This window comes from Hypanus sabinus, chromosome 7 (assembly GCF_030144855.1).
Source record: "Hypanus sabinus isolate sHypSab1 chromosome 7, sHypSab1.hap1, whole genome shotgun sequence".
NCBI classification, from domain to species: Eukaryota; Metazoa; Chordata; class Chondrichthyes; order Myliobatiformes; family Dasyatidae; genus Hypanus; species Hypanus sabinus.
The window spans coordinates 49,197,807-49,222,807 of record NC_082712.1 but is presented as its reverse complement, the minus strand read 5'-3'; the positions used below and the strand labels follow the sequence as shown (position 1 = coordinate 49,222,807).

Genomic DNA, 25,001 nt, shown 5'->3' with positions numbered 1-25,001 from the left:
GCAGAAATAAAGTTGAAGTTTCAGGGTGAAGATTTATGGTCAGGATTGGGAAACTCAAAATGTTTTTTAAATGCTAACTTACAAGGAACCTTTGATTATGTTGGCTGCTTATCCAAGGCAGTGAGGTGTAAACAGGGTCCACTGTGATGGACTGAGCTGTGTCATATCTCTCTGCAATTTTTTGCTCAAGAAACAAACATTTTGAAAAAATAAATTGAAGTTAAGAAGGGGGTGAGAGTTAAGCCACTGAAACTACATCTGCCAAAAGAAGAGCAAAGGAGACAAATGCAGAAGATGGCTCTACAGTAATCAGAAATTGGAGGATTTGAATGTGCATGCAGGAGGCAACAGACAAGGAAGCAAAAGAGAATTTTTTATGCACTCACAAGCACACATTTCATTTTTGATGACAAACTAAAGACCTTACAAAATATCAAGCAATTTTTGAACATGTGAAATGCACTTCATTTCTTATAACAACACTTTTGTTGCTGGTTGTGATTCCAAAATAAGCACAAACATACACAGAAAAGAATGGTATCACAAGGAAGCAGATGGCTGAATACACAGAAAAATAATGCAGCTGCCCACTGATATTCTCTCCTTCTTCTGCCTGGTATCCATGCATGACTGCCTGTCTCAAATTGGATATACACCATATGGTGAGCACAGATGTGAACTTATCTCCCCTCACTCCCTTGGGCAGAAGCAGATTGGTGAGCCAATGACACAAAGCACCAACTTTAGTCATCTAAACATTATTCATAGCAAAAAAAATCTAACAATCTTCAGGATATTCACCAAAGTCTCCATATATATATTTAGCAAATAATTTACCAACACATACCAAGCTGGCCAGATTAGTTTCACAAACTGTGATGCGCTTGCTGACTTGCTGGTGTGTATGCTAGAAATGGTCTTGCAGGTCTCTTTCCAGGAACAGCATTATCACTTAGATTTGCCCAGCCCTTGCCAAAGATTCCTACTACAAATCTGTTAATGAGACCAGCTTTAATTGGTGATGCATAGCTTAAGAAAATGCCTGCTAAGAATCAACATGAAAGCTTAAAAAAATGACTAGAAAAAGAATGATGTTTAACAGTGGCTGTGACCATGCAAACCTTGAGGGGCAGGAGAATATTGCTAAAACACTTTACATATATTATCTTTCTTTAGGAACAACATTATGGTCTAAAAGTGGTTTGGAAACTAATAGCAACATGAATACAAACGCTGTTACTGGTGTGTCGATGGTTACCAGGAGCAAGTGGCATCCCAGCACAAGGTTACAAATTCCAGGAAGATTTGTACTATAGCTGATAGTTTCACTTCAACTGTAACCCACAATCAAATCTTCCTGTGATTTTAAGATATTGCTGGATTTGTGTAAAAAAATACAACCCCTGCATCAGGGTTGGTAACTAAATGTAAGAACCTCCTCAATGACAAGAATGGTAGTTTTGCAATGATATTCAGCACTGGAATCCCAGAACAGCATCACTTCTCCAACTACTATACTACTTTTTGAAAACATTATAATTTTGCCTTCTTTTTTTTCTACTAATCTAATCTTTATTTATTTCACTCTTTTTCTTCCTAAATCACTTTCTATTTGTTCTTTGGCTGGTCCTCAAAATCAGAGGTCACCACCTTCTAATCCAGTTTTGTGGGAGGTGAGTTAGCTCATGAGGACACCATAGAATCTGTAGATCTCCAAAGGTGGGGCAGGAGGTCTTTGATGAAAAAAGTAATTTTGAAGGTTGTGTGTTCCTAACACCATTTACACTTTGGTAGGTGTGCCCTCCAATCAAATGAACTCTAGATTCTCATGGTCTCCTGAATGACCTACCCCACTGTCTTCGTTTGGTCGTGGGGCATGGATTTCCACATAATAATGAAATTGTGATACTCTTTCAAGGAGACTTTGTGAATTGTCTTCAATTCCTTCCTCGATCTGCCCAGGAATCTCTTCCTGTGACAGAACTTGGAAAAAAGTTTTTATTTCAGAATTCTGGTGTTAAGACATATGAATAGTATGGCTTGCCTGTTGGAGCAGGCTGCATGTAATTAAAACCTTAACACTGGAAATTTTGCTTTTGTTAAGGACCTTGGTTCACTTATTTTTAAAGTGGATTTGGAACATTTTGTGAGTTGGTTCTAACTTTCTAGTTGTCTCTTGTAGGTAACCATAGCTCAGAATAGGGTAGAAATGACTTCTGTCCAGTCGATCAGGAGTTTTGTGACAAGTTTCAGTCCTTAACCTTTAGACAGTCAAGGCTTATGTAGATATATTGAAGCAATGGTGAGTATCACCTACATACATTGAATGACACATACATTAATTGATAGATGGTCCCAGAAATCAGTTTTGTATAGACCTTTATATCATAGGGCAATTCTGTACTATGGGGAGAGGCTGGTATAAGATCTACATTATACTGATGTTAAGCTCCTGGTTCATTCTCTTACGTGGCTTCAATGAACAAATCAATGATGACTTGATGCTTGGCATCTGAATATGTACACTTATTTAATTTTGTTTGTTCAGACTTTTCTTTGTCTATCCTTGTGTTTTGCTAGATAAAGCATTAAACTCCATAGTTCTATTTTACAATGAAGACCTTGACACCACTATCAACTGACACTTTCAAATAATATAGTCAAAAATTACTTTGAGTTAAACAATGAGAAAAAGCTCCACGCATGAGCTTGTTGCAAAATGTTCCACTCCTGCACTTACTGCCAAATCCTCACTGCCCTTGAAAAGTTGGTGGCGAGTGAACTTCCTGAACCACTGCAATCCTTCTGGTAAAGGTGCTGCCATAATAGGTTTGGGTATAGAGTTCCAGGATTTAACCCAACAAGGAACTGTGATAAACTTTTAATTTAGAATAGTGTGTAACCTAGTTGGCACCCAGAGATCATGTGCTCTTTTATTTGCTGCCTGTGTTGTTGGTGGCACAGAGTTTTGGTAGAACTGGGAAAACACTGCTAAAACTGAGCAATGGGTGCCAGTGAAAGAGTTTCCATGAATATGCTTAGTCCTAAATACAATGGAACTTGTTGGGATGGACTGGGAAGGGAAAGCTACAATTCTTAGATTTTTTTTCTAAAGTTATTCAAAAAAGATATAAAAATTGGATAGTGATATAAAAGTTTGTTGGTTGGCAGAATAATTTTAAACTTCCTTCATTTCAGAAATGAATGTTAAAAATATAATCTTATGAACAGGTTTAACATAATATATTCTGCACTTTATTGATTAGTCAGACAGCTGATGGAAGGAAATTTAAAAAGATGAGTAAAGCAAAGAAGTCCAGAAAAATTTTTGCCATCATGAGTCTGTATTTGCAAGTTCAATCTCCCAGACATCAAGAAAAAAATCTGCAACCAGGCAACAAGCGTTTTAATTTCATAGGGATAGGGTCAGGCCAATAGAGCTGGTTGAACTACTCAACCAAAAAAATCATTGCTGATGTGTTTGCAAGCTTCATTTAATAGCCTTCACTCCATATCCCTAGGTACCTGATCAAAGAAAGCCTCGCTGATTCTATCGAGAGTCCAATTGTCTCAATATTTGTAAACCTTTACGGCAAGGGAGGAGCATCCAAGCTTTCATTAGCCTCTCTGTGAAAATGTTTTCTGGTTCTCCTGAACAACCTAGCTCTAATTCTCACAATATATCCTCTGTCAGATTCATCATTAGAGGAAATGTTTTCTCTGTATCTACCCTACTAAATCTGTTCTATATTTTATACCTCTCACCTCCTACTATTGTCTACTCAAACGAATATATGGCAAGATGGCACATAAATCAACGAGCTGTGGATATTTTAATAGCTTCTAGTTAGACTGTTTTATCTATATTTTAAAGCATTTCTTCATCAGGCACAGTTTGAAGAACAGGCCACTAAATCCAAACGGGTCTACTCTAGTGCTGATGCTCCAGAGAAGGCTCTTTCCATTTCTCACCACCGTACTTTGTTTTTCCTATCTCCCTCATGTTTATCCAAATTCTCCTAGAAAATTATAGAACTTATTATCATTGTGGCAGAGCCACTTACAGTTTTACCACTTCAATTAATCCAGATGAACAGTCTTGATCGAAAACATAAAACGTCCATGTAAAACTCTACAGTTTGTTTTCTCCTCATTTTTAATGGATTTTTCCCCCATCAGGTTAATTTTAGATTTTCTCAAAGAGTCATACAGTATGAACTGAATCTAGTTCTTACATTCTTCTCATTCATGAGGAGTAAAAATCTTCACGCTACGTCTCTGTCTAAAAGTGCAATTTATATTAATTTGTGATAAGTAACACGTACAACAGGATAGTCAATATAGCATAGAAATACAATTGTATCAGAGTGAATTAATCAGTCTGATGGACTGGTGGAAGAAGCTGTCCCAGAGCCTGTTGGTCCTGGCTTTAATGCAGTGGGACTGTTTCCCAGATGGTAGTAGCTGGAAGAGTTTGTGGTTGGGGTGACTCTGGTCCCCAATCATCCTTCGGGCCCTTTTTACACACCTGTTTCTGTAAATGTCCTGAATAGTGGGAAGTTCACATCTACAAATGTGCTAGGCTGTCCGCACTATTCTCTGCAGAGTCCTGTGATTGAGGGAATTAGAGTTCCCATACCAGGCAATGATGTGCCCCTGTAGAAAGTTCTTAGGATTTGGGGCCCCATACCAAACTTCTTCAACCTTCTGAGGTGAAAGAGGCGCTGTTGTGCTTTTCTCACCACAGTATGTACAGACCATGTGAGATCCTCAGTGTCATCATGTCTGCATTAAACAACAAGGTCCCATCTGCACTAATCCTATATTTCTTCTCAGATCCCCATAAATTCCTTACCCCACCCTGATTCGCCACCCACCTACACTAGGGCCAATTCACTGTAGTTAATTAATGAAACAACCAGCATATGTTTGTCATTTGGGAGGAAACTCTTCATGGCTGGAGGGAGAATATGCAAACTCCATACTTAAAGAAGCTCTAACTGCTGCACCAATCAGCCATTCCAAACCAAAAGTATTTTCTTCACAATTACACCATCAATAGGTATGTTCCTGCCACTGTCTGTAAGGAGTTTGTGCATTCTCCCTGTAACCGTGTGGGTTTCCTCCAGGTGCTCCAGTTTCCCCCCACAGTCCAAACACATAGCAGTTGGAAACAGTTCCATAACTAAGGTAGGGTAAGATCAGGGGTTGCTGGGTGGTGTGGCTTGAACAGTTGATTAAGAACTTTTAAAAGCTACTTGCACAGGATAACGTATATGAAAGGTTTAGAGGGATATGGGCCAAACATGAGCAAATGGAAGTAGCTTAGATGGGAATTTTGTCAGTATGAATCAGTTGGGTCAAAAAGCCTGTTTCTGTGCTGTAAGACTATATGATACTATCAACACCTTTCATCTATCAGAGGGAACCTATCACTTTGGGTCATTGAGAACAAAAGCAAGCCCTTTGGCTCAAATACTTACCTCATCCATGCTGCCAAAGATGCTTCACTCCAGCTAGTCTAATCTGCCAGTATTTGGTCCTTTCCAATTCATGTACCTGTATAAGTGTCTTTTAAAAGTTGTTATTGTTCCTGCTACAACCAACTCCTCTGATAGTTCACTCCATACAGATACAACATCTTGAGTAAAAAGAAAAGATCTACTCAAGTTCCTCTTCAATCTCTCCCCTCTTAATTTAAACCTATGTCCTATAGTTCTTGAGTCTGGGGAATAGGACTACATGCATTCCTCCTAACTAGGCCCCTTTATTTATCTCTGTAAGAAAACCTCTCAGTCTCCTACACTCTAAAAAAAATAAAGTCCTAGCCTGTCCAACCTCTCGCTATGACTCAGTACCTCAAGTATTGGCACTCTTTCAAGTTCAGTAACTCTTTCGAGTTCGAATTCATCTTTCCTATAAAAGGGCAATCAACACAGAATAGAATATTCAAAGTACTGTCTCATCAGTGCCCTGTACAAACATGATGATCTCCCAGCTTTTGTACTAAATGCACTAACTGATGATGGCCAGCACGCCACCAACTATCTTCACTCTTAGTGAACTAGGTACTTGTTTTCCAAGGGCCCTCTGTTCTACAACCTCCCCCACCACTCCCACCCTAGGGTCTGCCATTCACCTGGATTGGACTTTCTTGGTCACATCATCAAGTCAAGTCAAGTCACTTTTATTGTCATTTCGACCATAACTGCTGGTACAGTACATAGTAAAAGTGAGACAATGTTTTTCAGGATCATGGTGTTACATGACACAGTACAAAAACTAGACTGAACTACATAAAAGCAACAGAGAGAAAAAACACACAACAACTACACTAGACTACAGACCTACCCAGGACTGCATAAAGTGCACAAAACATTGCAGGCATTACAATAAATGATAAACAGGACAGTAGGGCAAGGTGTCAGTCCAGGCTTCGGGTATTGAGGAGTCTGATTGCGTGGGGGAAGAAACTGTTACATAGTCTGGTTGTGAGAGCCCAAATGCTTCAGTGCCTTTTCCCACACGGCAGGAGGGAGAAGAGATTGTATGAGGGGTGCATGGGGTCCTTCATAATGCAGCTTGCTTTGCAGATGCAGCGTGTAGTGTAAATGTCCGTGATGGTGGGAAGAGAGACCCCGATGATCTTCTCAGCTGACCTCACTATCTGTTGCAGGGTCTTGCGATTGGAGAAGGTGAAACTTCCAAACTATGCAGTGATGCAGCTGCTCAGGATGCTCTCAAATCAACCCCTGTACAATGTGATGAGGATGGGGGGTGGGAGATGGATTTTCCTTAGCCTTCGCAGAAAGTAGAAACACTCCTGGGCTTTCTTTGCTATGGAGCTGGTGTTGAGGGACCAGGTGAGATTCTCCACCAGGTGAACACCAAGAAATTTGGTACTGTTAGTGATCTCTACCGAGGGCCCAGCGATGTTCAGCAAGTAGTGGTCGCTCCGTGCCCTCCTGAAGTCAAAAACCATCTCTTTTGTTTTGTACACATTCAGAGACAGGTTGTTGGCTCTGCATCAGTTCGTTAGCCGCTGCACCTCCTCTCTGTAAGCTGACTCGTCATTCTTGCTGATGAGACCCACACGATCGTGTCATCGGCGAACTTGATGATGTGGTTCGAGTTGTATGTTGCAGCACAGTCGTGGGTCAGCCGAGTGAACAGCAGTGGACTGAACACACAGCCCTGGGGGGCCCCTGTGCTCAGTGTGATGGTGTTGGAGATGCTGCTCCCGATCCAGACTGACTGAGGTCTCCCAGTCAGGAAGTCTAGGATCTAGTTACAGAGGGAGGTGTTCAGGCCCAGTAGGCTCAGCTTTCCAATCAGTTTCTGAGGGATAATTGTGTTGAATGCTGAACTGAAGTCCATGAACAGCATCCGAACATATGTGGTTAGGGCCAGGTGCAGGGTGATGGCAATGGCGTCATCTGTTGAGCGGTTCAGACGGTACGCAAACTGCAGGGGGTCCAGTGAGGGGGCCAGCAGGGTCTTGATATGCTTCATGACAAGCCTCTTGAAACACTTCATGATGATGGATGTGAGTGCAATGGGACAGTAGTCATTTAGGCAGGACACTGAAGACTTCTTCAGCACAGGGACGATGGTGGCGGCCTTGAAGCACGTTGGAATGGTGGTGCTGCTCATGGAGATGTTGAATATGTCAGTGAGAACATCTGCTAGCTGGTCTGCACATCCTCTGAGCACTCTACCAGGAATGTTGTCTGGTCCAGCAGCCTTCCGTGGGTTCTTCTCACATCATCCACGGTAAGACACAGCACCTGGTCATTCGCAGGAGGGGAGGACTTCCTCGCCGCCACGTCATTTTCCGCCTCAAAATGGGCACAGAAGTTATTCAGCGCATCTGGGAGGGAGGCATCAGCTATACAGTCAGGTGATGTTGTCCTGTAATTGATGTTATCCTGGATGCCCTTCCACATGCGCCGCGTGTCACTGCTGTCCTGGAAGTGGCTGTGGATTCGCTGGGTGTGTGCACGCTTTGCCCCTCTGATGGCTCGGGACAGTTAGGCCCTTGCTGTTGTTAGGGCTGCCTTGTCGCCTGCTCTGAAGTTGGAGTCGCGGGTTCTCAGCAGTGCACACACCTCTGCGGTCATCCATGGCTTCTGGTTAGCATGTATGTGATGTCTTGTAAGTGATGGTCTTGGACAAGGTAACATCATCAATGCATTTGCTGTTGCAAGTACAAATCAAAAATCAAAGTGCTGATCAAAAAAATAAAGAAGTTAAGACATTACCTCCCATGTAAAAACCCAGGCTGACTACTGTCTAATCAACCAATCTTTCTAGTTGTACGTACACTTTCTTGCCAAATGAGATAATACAGCAAAATTTTGCTCAATTTTCTCTAAGTATTCCTCTTATTTTGTCCATTAATAGTTTTGCACTCTAGATCATGTGGTCTAGATGTCTAGATCACTCCAATATGTTACTAGAAAGTTCCTCAGTACTGCGTGAGGTCCAAAACATCTTATTATACCACAACCTTATCTTCAGGAGTGAAAATTAGTGTTTGATGTTTTTATTCATCTGCATTTAATGTTTTGTGCGTCTGTATCCCTTGATTAGCTTACTCATCTCTTCTCTTAGAATCCAAGTGGTTTCCCACGAGATAGTAAAAGCGCATTACTACTTCAGACATAATATTTTAAGGCAGAACATGGGAAGCACTCTTGAACAAAAACTTTGCCTCTTTTATTTAGTAACCTACCATATAACTGACTTCTACTTTGCAAGCTTAGTTGAAAATAGGATACACAAAGAGCTCTACAATTATAATCATGGAGAATTTCTTACACTCTAAAATGCTTCATTAACACTACTGGAAAACAAATTTATAAAAATATAAAGTGCATTAGATCTCAGCATGTAGGTCAGAAGTTTTACATGAAGCAGAATACTATGTCAACAACAGCTTATTAATAATGTATATCTATGTCAACACTCAGTGTGTGGAATTAATGTGATCAATTCAGACAATTACACAAATGACAACAAGGACCACAAAAGTCAGCTGTGCTGGAGATAGATGTCAACCACTACTTTTCTACATCAATGCACCTCAGAGCCTCAGCTATGCATTTATCAAGTTTAACAGATTTATCATCATTTACAAATCTACTTTTTTGTGGCTCTTTGAATAACTTCAGCCATAGTTGGAAAAAGTTACTTGAAAAAATCTTGATGTAAATAATCAAGAATGCAAAAAATTTTCAAAAATATTTCAAAATTTCCTCACAAGTGGAAGTTATACTGATTGTCAGTTCACAAAGACAGTAAAAACAGTTGCACCTTTTGTAAGTATTTAACTGACATAACCCACAATTTGAAAGTTCTGATAATACATCATTTACTTGAAACTCTCCCAATAGATGCTAACTGAATTTGCTGATTACTTCTAGCCTTTTCTATTTTATTTTAAAAAATGTCAATTGTTTGTCTGTGATTTTGAAATTATAATAACAGGGATCTCATTCTTTATGCTACGTAGATATTATATTTGGTACAAAAATATCAATAATGAAATTAAAAACAATGTTATTGATGGAAATACCAAAAACAAAAAACCCGCATGATTCAGAAGACCATATAATCTACACTCTAAATATTCCAGTATCCTCTGTTCTGTTCAGTAGCACTGAGTCAGGGCCAAGGAATACAAAGTGAAACAAAATTTACATACAAATAACTTGGCTGCTTACTGTCATGTCTTGCTTAACACATCGAGCTCCAACTGTTCTCTACCCATCTAAATCCAGAACCTCAAGTACAAAAAAGTTAATCAGTCTCCAGCACAGTGCTGATGGAATGTCATCTTTTGGAGAAGAGCATAAATAAATGTACTATCTGGATTGTCTAGTAGGTATAAAAAGCTTCCATTGAAATGTTTTGAAGGAAAGTAAGAAATTATCTCTGGTACCTTGCTACCTTTCATTAAACACTGGTAAAGTGTAATTATACCATCTAAGGGAGCTAGCTGTTGAGAAAGAGATGGAGAGGGAGGGAGGGAAGGAGGGAGGGAGGGAGAGGGAGAGAGAGGGGGGAGGGGGAGAAAAAAAAAGAAAAAACAGGTTTCTAATTCTATTTGCTAACTACAGATGTCTACCAGAAAAAAATGTATTACACTTTGAAATTTCATCCCTCTGGCCACTGACTGATTTCTGACATCAGCAACTGATATGTGTACAAAGTACCAGTTCCTGCATTTAAACAACAATACAGTAGTACGGCTTTCAAAAGAGAACAGCATAAAGAGAAAATAGGAACCTCTGAATAGTGTTTAGGCGTTAGATAGATAGATACTTTATTAATCCCAAAGGAAATTAGTGTCATGGTAACATGACAAGTGCAGAGATACACAAATAATAGAAGAGAAATAAGAAAGAACAAAAAAAAAGTTACCTCAAACAATCTGACGGGGGGGGGGGGGGAGGGGGTCATCACTTCCCCGGCTATAGGTAGACTCATAATAGAGCCCAATGGCCGAGGGTAAGAATGACATCATATAGCCCTTTTTTGGAGCAGCACAGTTGTCTTAGTCTATTACAAAAGTGCTCCTTTGTTCAGCCAAGGTGGCATGCAGAGTGTGAGGAACATTGTCCAGAATTGCCAGAATTTTCCATAAGGTCCCTTGTTCTACCAGAGCCTCCAGTATGTCTAGTTTGACTCCTAGAACAGAGCCAGCCTTTCTAATTAGTTTATTGTGCTTGTTAGCATCAGCTGTGTTGATGCCATTGCCTCAGCACACCACCACATATAAAATTGTACTAGTGACTATAGACTGGTAGAACATGTGAAAGAGAGGCCTGCATACTCCAGAGGCCTCAGTCTCCTCAGGAAGTAGAGACAACTCTGGCCCTTCTTGTACACAGCCTCTATGTTGATACTCCACTCAAGTCTGCACCCCCAGTTACTTGTAGGTCCTCACCACCACATTCTATTTAAAAACTATAGAGGATATTGAATATTATGAGATGGAAGAAGATTATTTCAATGTTATTTCAATTTGAAAGTACACACAACTAGTTTCAGGGTGAGTAACCTCAAACAGAGATGTTGCCAAAGCACACTTCTTGCATGACTGATAAGTTACGGCACAAGAGACTCCCAGCCAGTGTCTAGTCTAAACTGCATTAAACAGATGACCTCCACATTCTGCATTTTTCTCTTAAAGAATTTCCAAAAAATTCAGAATTTTTGTAAGGAGGTCCAATGCACAGAGTCACAAGAGTCTGTAGAGGGTTATAATCTCAGCCAGCTGCATCACAGGCACAACCCTGCCCCAGAATCAAGGACATCTTCAAGAGACTGTGCGTCAAGAAGGCAGTATGTATCCTCTCTGTCTGGGACATTCCTTTTTCTCATTACTACAGTCAAGGAGGAGATACAGGAGTCTAAAGACACACACTCAATGATTCAGGAATTGCTACAGAGAAATTTAGCACTAAAGTGATAAAGAATATTCGAGTTTATATAATTAAAATAAAAGCTTGGTTAGATTTCATTCCATGAGGCATTCTTTCCCAGCTAGAATGAAGCTTAGACCACAAGCTTACTCCTGAATAAAAAATTTGATAATGTTTGCTGCTTACAAGCAATTAAATTTCAAGGCAACTGCATTTCTACCACTGAGCAATTGCTTCCATTTCTGCCAAACTTAAGTTTTACATTGCAAAGCTGTCTGAATGATGATGGGAAATTCAGAGGCAGGTTTTCAACTAACACTCAAAAACATTCAAGATAATAAGTGAAAGATAAAAGATCTTTAAACTGAATTAAAAGATGGATAGAGGCTCAAATCTTATACTAATTTCAGCTGGAAGTAGAAAGTAATTCAAGCTACACTTCTACAAGGTTTGCAGTTCAACACTTGAATTCTTAATCTGCCCTTGCATAAAGATACTGCAAACATTTTCTGTGTGTATACTTCAAACACATAGAAGGAAGAGATGCAAACTGTAGAACATCTCTTCCAATGTAAAATATTAATGTTATTTAGCAAATTCATTAAAATAGGATTAAAATGTCAAGAGAACATTCCAGGGACATGCAATGTCAGAAGTATTCTATAATGGCCCTGATACATTTCACATGCTCTCAACCTTCTCAATACCTTTCAATTCCCTATCCCTGAATGCCCCATTTTCACCACAGATGTCCAGTCCCTATACACTTCTATTCTCCATTGAGAATGCCTTAAAGCTCTCCCCTTCTTTCTTGAAAACAGACCCAACTAGTTCTCCACCACCACACTTCTCATCAGGTGGAACTGATCCTCACCCTGAACAATTACTTACAGTTCCTTCCACTGTCTCCAAACTCAAGGTGTAGGCATAGGCACCCTCATGGGCCCCAGCTATGCCTGCTTTTTTATTGGGTATGTGGAACAGTCTATGTCCCAAGCCTTCGCTGGCAATGTTCCCCAAATTTATTCTGCACTACATTCTGTGCAATATTGGTGCTGCTTCATGTACCCATGCTGAGCCCGTCACTGTCATCAACTTTGCCTCCAACTTCCAGCTTACACTTAAATTCACCTGGGTCCATTCTGACACCTCTTTTCCCTTTCTCAATCCAATTCCCAATTCTTGATAATAGCACTTCCTCCCCGCCCCCTCGCCCGTCTCCTGTAAAAATGCCAATCCCCTTTCTCAGTTCCTTTACCTCTACAACATCTATCCCCACGATGACCATTTCAGAGATGCCCTGCTCCTTCAAAAAATGGGGTTTCCCTTCCTTTCCCATGGATGCTGCCCTCACCCACATCTCCTCCATTCCCCAAGCATTTCCACTCACCCTATCTTGTCGCTGCTTTAACAGGGATAAAGTTTCCCTTGTCCTCACCTACCACCCCATTAGCCTCCATATTCAACACATCATTCTCCACCACGTCCGCCATCATCAATGGGACCCTACCACCAAATGTATCTTTACCGCTTTCCACAGGAACCACTCTCTTGTGATTCCCTTGCCCATTTGTCCTATGCCTCTACTCTTCCTCCCGAATGTGAACCCTGCAAGTGGAATAAGTACACCACCTACCTTTCACCTCCTCCCTAACCTCCAGTCAATGCCCCAAACAGTCCTTCCAAATGAGGCAACACTTCACCTGCAAATCTGGGGTCGTCTACTGCAAGGGTCGGCAACCCGCGGCTCCGGAGCCGCATGCGGCTCTTTGATCTCTGTGCTGCAGCTCCCTGTAGTTTGTTAGTTTTTAAAATGTAATTCGAAATTTGAAGATTATGGTGATCTTGTACAATCTAAAAACGTTGTGGAGACCCCATTTCCTGGCACATCCGAACCGGCTCACAATTAGCCACCGTTCCGGCTAAGGGAGATAGACTACAGGGGTTTGTGAGTACGTGTCTTTTGGAGCATCCGCGCCCACGGGGACGGGTTGAGGGAGGCTTTAAATCAAGGCTGTTTAGTTCGAATAAAGTTACCTTTGACTGCAGTGTCTTTATTTTAGCGCTGCGTGTAGCACACCGCTACAACGTGTTTTTTATTGCTATTAATATACATCACCACTGCCAATGCCTGACACCCGCCAGTGCGTGCTTTCTTTTAATTCTTCGATCCAAGGTAGGCTACCTATGGAGTAACCTTCAACCCAACGTCTTTTTTTCGGAGTTCAAAATGTTTTTGTTGCATGCAGAAATGTAATTTCGTTTTCTCTGCAGGAGTTCATCAATTTCATAAATGCAACACATTATAGTTTGTTTATACATAGCATAAAGGCAAAAAAAACCATTGTATGCAGTATTATTTCATTTTAAATGTCAAACGGGTTTTGTGGCTCCCAGTATTTTCTTTTCTGTGGGAAATGGGTCCATATTGGCTCTTTCAGTGGTAAATGTTGCCGACCCCTGGTCTACTGTATGCAGTGCTCCTGATGCAGCTTCCTCTAAATTAGTGAAACCCAACATAGATTGGAGGACCATTTTGTCCAGCATCCTTGCTTATTCTACAAAAAGCAGGATTTCCCGGTAGCTAACCACTTCAATTCTAATTTCTATTCCCATTCCAACATGTTGGTCCGTGGCCTCCTCTGCTGACACAATGAGGCCATTCTCAGGCTGGAGGAGCAACTCCTTATACTGTATTCTGTCTAGGTACCTCCAATCTGATGTATGAACATCAATTTCTCTATCTTCAGGCAATTTCTTCCCTCTCCTTCATTTCCCCACTCTGAATTTCTTCTTACCTCTTGTCCTCACCTCCTATCACCTCACTTTGGTATCCCTCCTCCATCCCTTTAACCCGTGGCCACCTTCTCCTCCTTGTCCAGCCCTTTATCTTTTCCGCTTATCACCTCCCAGCTTCTTACTCCATTCCCCCTCCCCAACCTGCTCACCTATCACCTTCTAGCTTGCACTCTTCCCTTCCCCAATTTCTTATTCTGGCGTCATCCCCCTTCCAGTCCTGATGGATGTTGATTCTTTATTCCCCTCCATAGATGCTGCCTGACCTGCTGACTCCCTCTAGCATTTTGTGTAAGGTTCCCTGGATTTCCAGCATCTGCAGAATCCTTTAAGTCTATACTGGCCTCCCACTTTTCCAGAAAAGTTAACAATCACTGGTATCATTATCTTCATTCAAGAGTATTATTCTAAGTAAGAATTTGTATGTAGGAGACAGCCAATGAGGAATGCCATATTTTAAACAAAAATCTATATTTTTAAAAAATTTGACACTCTGAAGTTGAGTTTAAATACACATTTTCCATTAAACATCTAAAATGTATTGCAATTTTACAGACAGAGTAATTGCCTACATAAATGACACGTCATAGTTCTGAAGGAAAATAAGAAACCAATGATCATAAATTATGTATCACATCTAGGCAAAGCAATTGAGAGGGAAAAATGGCAATAATCATTCACTCAGAAACACAAGTCCAGTGATGTTCCCAGTCTCGAAAGTGCTGTTTTATGTTTTGAAAAGAGACGTTCTAAAACGAGAGAAATTAACTTCTCGGCACTGGGATTTCACCAGAATATGCAGATGCCAATTCAGATGCTGGTGGGAAAATCAAGGCTCATGCTGTAATGCAATAAGGAAAGACTTACATTTATAAAGCACCAATTACCTCTTTATCTGGATATCCCTCAACCGCGTTATAACTAATTATTTTATGTTCCCTGCTGAAGTGCAGGTAGTACAGTAGAGAAGTAATGCAATAAAATTAACACAGAAAAAAATGATAATGAGCTGATAATTCATTAACCAGAAATATTAATTGTGGGATAGATATTGCCTTGGACCCTAGTACCATCTTTGTGCTCCTTCTTCAAAATTTAGATACAGAAAGTTTTATATCTACCTAAGAGAAGAACCTTGTTTTAATACCAAGAAAGATGCATCTCTAATGCCTTTCCTTGGTGCCACGCTGGAGCTGAGACTAGACTTTTGCTCAAGTCAGCACAGTCAAGCTTGAGCCCGGATTTTTTGACTCAGGGGGCATAATCAATTAAACCACAGCTGACAGTCCTGTCGAAGAAGTCAGTACTGTGAGAGGTAGTGCGTATTGGCTGAAACATAGAATCAAAACCTTGCCGGCAATCTGAGATGAATACTGATAAAGCATCCTGATGAGATTATTTTTAAGAAGTGAAATGAGTTACATGCATTGCCCTTAGCCAATATTTAATCAATCAAAATGCAATGAATGTGACTGAAACTGAACTTTAGAAAGTAAAATGTTCAAAATAATCAGGTAAGGGCTATTTTTGGAAAAAGGATCTGAAGAGTTAATGTGAACTCTGAAGAGTTAATATGGGATATGCTAGAGGTGAATAAATTTCAAACAGCAGATTAAGGAGGTAGGAAGAAAAGACGAGGGAAGGAGAGATAAACTGAGAGGCAGGGGATGAAGAAAAGTGGAATGAAGGAAGGAGAGAACAAACTGGAAGGACTGCAGTAGAATGGGAAGCAGGGGATTACATAGGAAAACAGTGTCTGAAAGGTGAAAATGGCATGAACACAATAAACTACTAAAACATACCATCTCATCATCTTCACAAACAAGCTATTACCTTTATAACAAGATATACTTTATCTAGAGTGTTTGGGGACATTTTAAAAGGGAAAGGTTATGTGATATATGAATCACAGTTTTCCCCTTTGCTTTCTCAAAGTTGCTTAAACAGCAACTCTGACTACGTTAACAACACAAACAAATTGCTGAAGGAACTCAGCAGACCAGGCAGCATCAATGGAGAAGAGTACAATGTTTCATGTCGAGACCTTTCAGCAGGACTGAAACGAAATGGCCCAAAACATCAACTCTACTCTTTTCCATAGATGCTGCCTGGCCTGCTGAGTTCCTCCAGCATTTTGTGGGTGTTGCTTGGATTTCTAGCATCTGTAGATCTTCTCATGTTTCTGACTATGTTAATATGCATTTGTCAGGACAAAGGTATACATAAGTAAATATTACAAGAAATTTGGATTCTGTATTAATGCTTTAATAAAAAATAAAACAACAAATATTTTCTTTAAAGTATGCAGTCCAATTCAATACAGTAAATTAAAATGTCTTCATAGAAATCATTACACCATAGCATGTAGGTCACAAATTTCAAGCTGGTGACTAAAGTATATAAAATTAGGTGATGAGAAACAGGACACAAGTCATAAATGTTCTGAAAGATGAATGCAATGGTTAAGGAATTGATTTACAAAGTGACTGAATCCATAGAAATGTCTCACAACAGAAGAAAATAAGCTCTTAAGCCAGCTGTTTCAACTGAGCAAATGCTTCTGTTTCCAAGGAACAGAGCAGTGCTCCCTCCTTCAAACAGAAAACTAGAGAGATTTCTCAGCTCACAGCCAAGAGGATCATTCATCTGGATAGTTGGTTCTGCAGGAATAAAGGTACTAAATAAATTGTTCATTCTAGTTTGAGATGGGCAGATCTTTGGATCTGCTGAAAATGAGAAACTATGCCCTTTAGCACTCGATCCAGCAAGAATAATACAGGAAAATAGTCAGGGGGAAACATTTAAGTGATTCAGCTCGCTCCATCACTCAAGTTGTGTTTCGGGGTCCAAAAAAATCAATTGCTACTTCAAACTTATCTCCCTTTGCACACGACAAATCATTTCTGTATTTCAGGGACTGAGCTGAGGATGGAGACAGAGCTGAATTTAAAACAGCAATGTCAAGACCTGAACAAATGTTTTTTCTAACGTGTCCAGTGATGTGTTTGCAATATTATTAGCAATGCTTTCTATTTTCAATTGTAATTTAAGCATACATAAAATTTAAAGATAGAAGGAAGATAAAGAGAGAAGAGAATACAATAGAAATTTGTTAATGGGGAAATCATAGTTAGGAAAGAAGAAAGACATTTCAGAGGCAACTGTGTGGAAAGTCTCATCATCGGAACAAATGAGACAGAGACTGAGGAAATGAGAGAATGGAATGGAGTCCTTACAAGAGGGAGAATGGGAGGAAGTATATTCACAACATCTGTTGGAGTCTATAGATATCTTAGCGGATGTTGGTGACTAATCTATCTCCTGAAATCTAGATGGTGAGGTCCAGAAGGGAAAGAGTCTGAGATGGACCAGAATCAGAATTAACATCACCAGCATACAAAGTGAAATTTATAGACTTTGCAGCAACAGTACAATGCAATGCATAATAATAAGGGAAAAACTATGAATTCGGAAAATGATGACGGGGGAAGAAGCTGTTCCTGAATGATTGAGTGTGTGCCTTCAGGCTTCTGTACCTCCTTCCTAACAACAGTCAAATAAGCAGAGTGAAAAGTGGCTGCAAGAGTGACCACACTTTTGAGGCCTGCTGAAATGCAGAATCCAACATCAATACAGTTGGCAAAATACTAGCAAAAGGGTTGAGGAATTAGATTTGCATAAGACTGAAAGATGATTTTTCATATCCCACAAAGAGGTAAGAGTAGCTTAGACCATATGAGTGCTTGTAGTTGTACCTTTGATCTAGAGTTTCTACAGTATTTTTATTTGCACTTTTAGATCAAGTGTTTTGTTCAAATGCTTAATACAGCTTGTGCTTAAAAAAAAATCAATTGAAACTTATGTGCATACTAATGGAAAATTGCCCACCCCTGGAAGTTGCACAGAGTTAGACAATGGCAGAGGATATGATCTCTCTGACTTGCAAGGACCAATAATGAAGCAGAACTGCAACATCTCTGGCTCCAGACAAATGAATTTTATATAATTATAATTACTTTCTTTGGAACAGAGCAAGGTCACATAAATGAAATGCACTCAGAATTACTGTGACACATCAGAGGTCCAAGAGCCAGTGCTCATCAAAGGTGGAGAGGACTAGCAACTTTCCTCGGTGTTCTCATTTCACAGGACCTGTCCTGAGCCCAGCACATAAGTGTAATTATGAAGAGAGCATGACAGCACTTCTACTTTCTTAGGAGTTGCGATGATTTGGCATGACATATAAAACTTTGACAAACTTCTATAGATGTGAGGTGGAGAGTGCATTTTCTAGCTGCATCACAGCCTGATATAGAAACAGTGACGCCCTTGAATGGAAAATCCCACAAAAATAATGGATAAGGTCCAGGTCCACCACAGGTAAAGCCTTCCCCACCATGGAGCACATCTACACAAAACATCGTCCAGGGAAGCAACATCCATCAACAAGGACCCCTACCATTCGGGTAATGATCTCTTCTCGCTGCTGCCATCAGGAAGAAGGTACAGGAGCCTCAGGACTCACACCACCAGGTTCAGAAACAGTTATTACCCCTCAACGTTCAGGCTCTTGAATGATGGAGATAACTTCACTTGCTCCATCATTGAAATGTTCCCACAACCGAGGGACTCACTTTCAACGACTCTTCATTTCATGTTCTCGACATTTATTATTATTATTTCTTACTTTTGGTATTTGCAGTTTGTCGTCTTTTGCACACTGATTGAATGTCCAAGTTGGTACGATCTTTCACTGATTCCATTATGATTACAGGATTTATTGAGTGTGCCCACAAGAAAATATATCTCATGGTTGTGTATGACGACATGCATGTACTTCGACAACAAATTTACTTTGAACTGTTTGAACTTTGAAAATCCTCTAAACTTTCAATACAAAACTTTTGCATCCATGTTGGAAACACAAAAGAGTCTGCAGATGTTAGAATCTGAAGCAACACACAAAATGCTGGAGGAACTCAGTGGATGAAGCAACAGCTATGGAAGATCCAGACCCAAGATGCCAAATGTCCAATTCCTTCCACAGATACGGCTTGATCTGCTAAGTTTCTCTAGTGTTTTGTATCTTCGTAACTATGTTCTCGAGTCTTGACTGCAATGCTTTTGATACGATACATTTCAGAGACATAAGAATCATGGACATATTTCATCTGCAGAAATCCTCCCAACTCCGTATTGCAGAAGCTTTTTCAAAATTGGTATATATGGTGTAGCAACCAGTCTGCATTGTGAATTTGATTCATAAGGCAGGAGCAGATTTTAGATTCAGTAATCCAAGTGCAACAACTATAGCAATTCCATTGTTAACAAAACAATTTTTTTAAATGTAGTAAACGTCTTTCAATATTCCAATTGTGCACAGCCTCATTTCCAAGGTTGTTAGAAAGAATGAACTTGATTAATCATGCTCTAATTTGATTTTCAAATGAGAACATAAAGGCACACTGTATCAATACAGGAATCCTAAGTGAGCAGCACCACTGTATCCACTTTAAAACTGAAGAAAGTACACTTTGGATTACATAAAATTTCCTTTTAGAAGATAGGAGTTTGAAAGAAACATAGACAATGCTTGAAATACTGACCTAATATAGTTCAGCCGTCATCTGGAGCCTATCTACTTCAGTTTTTTGTACCATCAAGACCTACAAAAGACTGTAGATAGTGGAATCTGGAGCAATAAATGAACTGCTGGAGGAGCTCAGTGGATCAGGCAGCATCTGTAGAAGGAATGGACAATCGATGTTTCGGGTCAAGGCCCAAAGCTGACTATCCATTTTCCTCCACAGATGCTGCCCACTCTGCTGAGTTACTCCTGCATTTTGTTTGTTACTTTAGTTGTCCATCTGCGATCCTGGGCAAACCACAGCTGTGCATCATGAACCTCAACCACTGAGTCTAGACAACAGCCCAGAATCTAACTGTAACAAAACATGAAGATGCTGCATTTTATCAATGATCCCTTGCCATCAAGCTCTTGAACCTGACCACAAATTGTGGCTGAGAATGCTATTGCAAGGCTAAATGATTTTACACATATTGACTTAACTTGATGTAAATATTATACCTGATGTACAAATGCACAGAGCATCTTCAACAATTTGAAACTCTTAAATTAGGTTACTATTGTAACAATGTTTCTGTTGACATGCAAATCCTCTCTTACTCTCTTATGAAAAATATAAAATAATTTTGTGTAATGAACAAGAAAGATAGTGAAAGAGACGAAGGTAAATCCTTTCTTTTGAGAATTTTGTTATAATATGAAACAACATCATGTAATGGATCCACAGGGTTAACTAGATACTTATTCATACAATAGGAGGTGAGAATAAGCTAGGGCAAATGGGATTACAGGGAAGGCATCGAGTGAATAAAAAAAAACGAGTAGGTATAAATAGCAATGTTTTCAAAGTATGCACCTATGTACTTCCATAAGGGAGATTAAATGTTTACTAATCAAAATAGCATGTCTTTTAATATATTTAAACATTTTTTCTTTTGCTAATTCATTTTGCCTTTCCCATCTTTTTGCGAGGAAAAAGAATTTCAGGATGTATATTATATACATTTCTCTGACATTAAATGTACCTATAAAACCATCACTCTATAATAATTTTAAAGGCACTTTTTAAAATCAAATCAATTAATAACTGATCTTTAGATCAACTGATCTACACCAGTTTATACTTAAAAATTATAAATTCATATGTAATCATTAATTCCTCTCCAATGCTCCTTCACATATAAAGTCCTTGTACCGAAAATTAAGGCACTTTCTATTATAAGTGCAGAAATGCATTAACCTTCAGCAAGTAGTTCAGTCGAGGAGCATCAGTTAACTACCATGTATAAGTCAACTTATTACTGACTTATGTACCAACACAACATTAAAGTCACAGATGCTGGAAATTAAAAGTCAGCGCATTCAACTTCCACTCTACCACTGATCTTAGCACTGACTACAGGGATAGAGTACAAATACCCTGAGTGACTCTTCAATTGTAGAAAGGGCAACCCATTGACATGAATGGTCTTGCCAATTCTGATAGAAGGCCAAGAAGGACATTGTTAATTTGTTTTTAAAGTATCTAATTAATTTCTAGCACTAAGGTGTGGGTTTAGCACTTTTTGAATATAGAATGATACAAACATTTTGAAATGCCTCTGATTATCAGACACCATATGATGCTTTCCTTAACATGTCAGTGTAATCCAACAGGAAACGGGTCCTTCTGTCCAACTCATCTATGCCCATCTAAGCTGGTCACATGTTTGGCGCATATTCCTCGAAACCTTTCATGACCATCCATCTGTCTAAATGTCTTTTAATTGCTATGTGCCTGCCTCACCCATTTTACAACAGTTCCCAGGCTTAGATTAGCAGCTATCTGTCAACAACCAAGGGGCAATAGGGCAGGGCCTCATGACTAGCAGACTGAGATCTAATCATCTCTTGCAACCCCCTGCACCTTGTGAATTGACAGCGGCAGTTAGTCCTCCAGAGCTTCATAAAGTAGATTCCACCAGAGGAGTAGAGCGAAGGCAAGTTTGATCAGTGAACTGGATGAAAAACAACCCTATCCAACATTAACAGAAAAGTGAATAACGGTCATACATATTTCTGTTGGGAGAGAGTAACACTCAACTAAATAAAAAGCTTCAACCCTTACTACAGGGTGGTTTGTTGCTGAAGCAGGAACTTTATGATCCTTAATGAAGAAAATAAATTCCAATCTGCATTCATAAATGTAATTATAGGGTCCTCTGAAACTATTAAAGTAGGAAAATGAAGTATGATGGTGCCTTAACAAATTAACCAAAGGCAGAACAGGGCAATGTAATGAGTGCTTGTTCTTATCTGGAAAAAAAACCTAATCAGATTTAATCCAAACATCTGAGTTGAATTGTAAGGAAGGACTGAGTGAAAATAAAACAATTGTGTATACTTACTAGCTTCAATCTTTGCAAAGGTATCCTGGTAACATCCACTGGACTGCGGTCAACTACATTCACAAATCTTGCTTCTGGGATTGCAACAGCACACATCACGTGAGCCCACCTAAACAATACAGGAGAAAATCTGAAAAATGCAGGAATGCACAAAGGAATACTGATGGTAATGACTCTGTTCTGATCCATCACTCTTGTTATTCCAAATATGGCATCAGAGTAATTTTTAAGAATGCTGGCCTGTCAAATCTACATGCCACTTGAATTTATTTTGATTTCATATGCAAATTGGTTACAGAAGACAGCAAAACCCTTTTATCCTACTCTGTCAATTTGTCTAATTTCCAAGCCTATCCATGTAGTAAAAGACGAAGGTCAACAATAAATTACTAGCTTTGTTATATAGAGGATATTTCACTGTTGAAGGTAAATTATGGCAGTTCCTTCACTTAAGAAAGAAAGACTCATAATTCATGAGTGCCACAGGTTAGAGAGATTTATGATGGTCATTTCACAAATGAAAGAAAGCATAGAACTCATCATTACCAGTGAACTCATCTGTTTAGTATATGGACATGATGCCTTTGAATCATTTCTGGAACACAAACTCTGGTGATTATTGTCAATGAATATTTTCTCTTCCTTCTCAGTTTGCTTTGCATTAGTTTATTCATTTAATCAACCATTATCATTTCAGCAAAAAAACAGAAACTTACAAGAAATTAGGATATACAAGAACTGCTGAGAATTCTGAAGAACAGTTTTACCATGTACTTTAGAGTTTATTAGTTTATGGTGGATTTAGGACTTTGAACATCCATTTCAAATAGTTTAAAGACTGGCACCTTGCCAAAATCTTGCTGTTTAAACTTTTTCTTTATTGCTAAAACATGAACAAATGTTGTCATCCCAATATTCCCAACAGTCCGAGGGATTTAGAGGAACAAATTCCCAACAGTCCAAAGAAGTTAGAGGAACAAACTTGTAGAGAGATTGCACACTGTTGTAATAAATGTAAGGTTGTGAGAGTAGGAGATTTTAATTTTCCACATACTGACTGGGACTCACATACTGTCAAAGGACCAGATGGGATAGAGTTTGTCAAATGTGCTTAGCAAAAGTTTCTATAATCATTACATAGAATTCACAATGAGAGAGTGTACAATACTGGATCTGCTACTAGGGAATGAGACAGGGCGGGTGAAAGAGGTTTGTGTAGGTAACACATTGATTCTAGTGACCATAATGCCATTAGTTTTAAAGTAAATATGCAAAAAGATGGGTCTGGCCTGCAAATTGAGACTCTAAATTGGAGAAAGGCCAATTTTGGTAATATCAGAAATGATCTGACAAATGTTAATTGGGGCAGGCTGTTTTGGGGCAAATGTGTACTTGGTAAGTGGGGCTCCTTCAAAAGCAAAATTTTGAGAGTACAAAGCTTGTATGTGCCTGTCAGAATAAAAGGTACAGATAATAAGTATAGGGAACCTTGGTTTTCAAGAGAAATTGAGGCCATGCAAGAGAACACTTAAGAAAGAAATCAGGGAGGCTAAAAGAAGGCATAAAGTTGGTCTAACAGACAAGGTGAAAGAGAATCCTAATTACTCAGGAGATGGACACAGAGTCTATAGAAGTGAGGAAAAGTGGCATCAACTTCATGGACCCTGAACAGCTTACAGAGGAGGAGATGTTTGCTATCCTGAGGTAAATCAGGGTGGATAAATCCCCAGCATCCATCAAGGTGTTCCTCAGGACCCTACAAGAGGCAAATGCAGAAATTGCTAGGGACCTAGCACAGATACTTAAATCATTCTTAGCAACTGGAGAGGTACCAGAGGTTTGGAGGATAGCCAATGTTGTTCCACTGTTTAAGAAAGGCTCTAAACATAAACCAGTAAATTATAGGCAATTGTGGGAAATGTATCGGAAGGTATTCTAAGGGACCAGAAATGTAAGTATTTGGATATCATGGACTGATTAAGGATAGTCAGCATGGCTTTGTGCACGGTACTTCACATCTAATGAACTTTACAGAGTTTTTTGAAGAAGTTACCAGGAAAGTGGATAAAAGTTAAGGCAGTCAATGGACTTTAGCAAAGCAATTGACAAGGTCCTACATGGGAGGCTGGTCAAGAAGGTTCAGTTGCTCAACGTTCAAGATGATGTAAAATTGGATTTGACATTGGCTTTGTGGGAGAAGCCAAAGTGGCAGTAGATAGTTACCTCTCTGACTGGAGGCCTGTAACTAGTGGTGTACCACAGGGATTATTGCTGGGTCTGTTGTTGATTGCCATCTATATCAATGATCTGCATGATCATGTGGTTAACAGGATCAGCAAATTTGTCAATGACACCAATATTGGGGATGTACTGGACAGCAAGGAAGGATATCATGGCTTGAAGAGGGATCTGCATCAGCAGGAAAAATGGGCAGACAAATGGCAGATGGAATTTAATGCAGACAAGTGTGAGGTGCTGCACTTCAATAGGACCAACCAGGATAGGTCTTGAACAGTAAATGGCAAGGCACTGAGTAGTGTAGTAAAACAAAGCGATCTGAGAATAGAGGTCCATAATTCATTGAAAGTGACATCATGGGTAAATAGGGCTGCAAATAAAGTTTTTGGCACACTGGCCTTCAAAAACCAATGCATTGCGTATAGGAGATGGGACACTATGTTCAAGTTGTATAAAGACGTTGCTGAGGACTAATTTGGAGTATTGTGTACAGTTTTAGTCACCTACCTACAGAAAAGATGTAAATACGATTAAAAGAATACAGAGAAAGCATACAGGTATGTT

General features: G+C 39.6%; 1 protein-coding gene across 4 annotated transcripts in view; it reads right to left on the bottom strand.

Moving 5' to 3' along the window:
* LOC132396772 (lysine-specific demethylase 4C-like) overlaps nucleotides 1-25,001 on the bottom strand; it is a 379,800-nt gene that overhangs the window by 105,793 nt on the left and 249,006 nt on the right. For 3 of the 4 annotated variants that reach the window (XM_059974646.1, XM_059974645.1, XM_059974647.1), the window contains exon 17: nucleotides 22,200-22,308. In XM_059974646.1, coding sequence (XP_059830629.1) covers nucleotides 22,200-22,308 — 109 coding nt within the window. Of the gene's footprint in view, nucleotides 1-22,199; nucleotides 22,309-25,001 lie in introns of those variants that run through there. The other variant, XR_009513110.1, reaches the window with a different exon arrangement.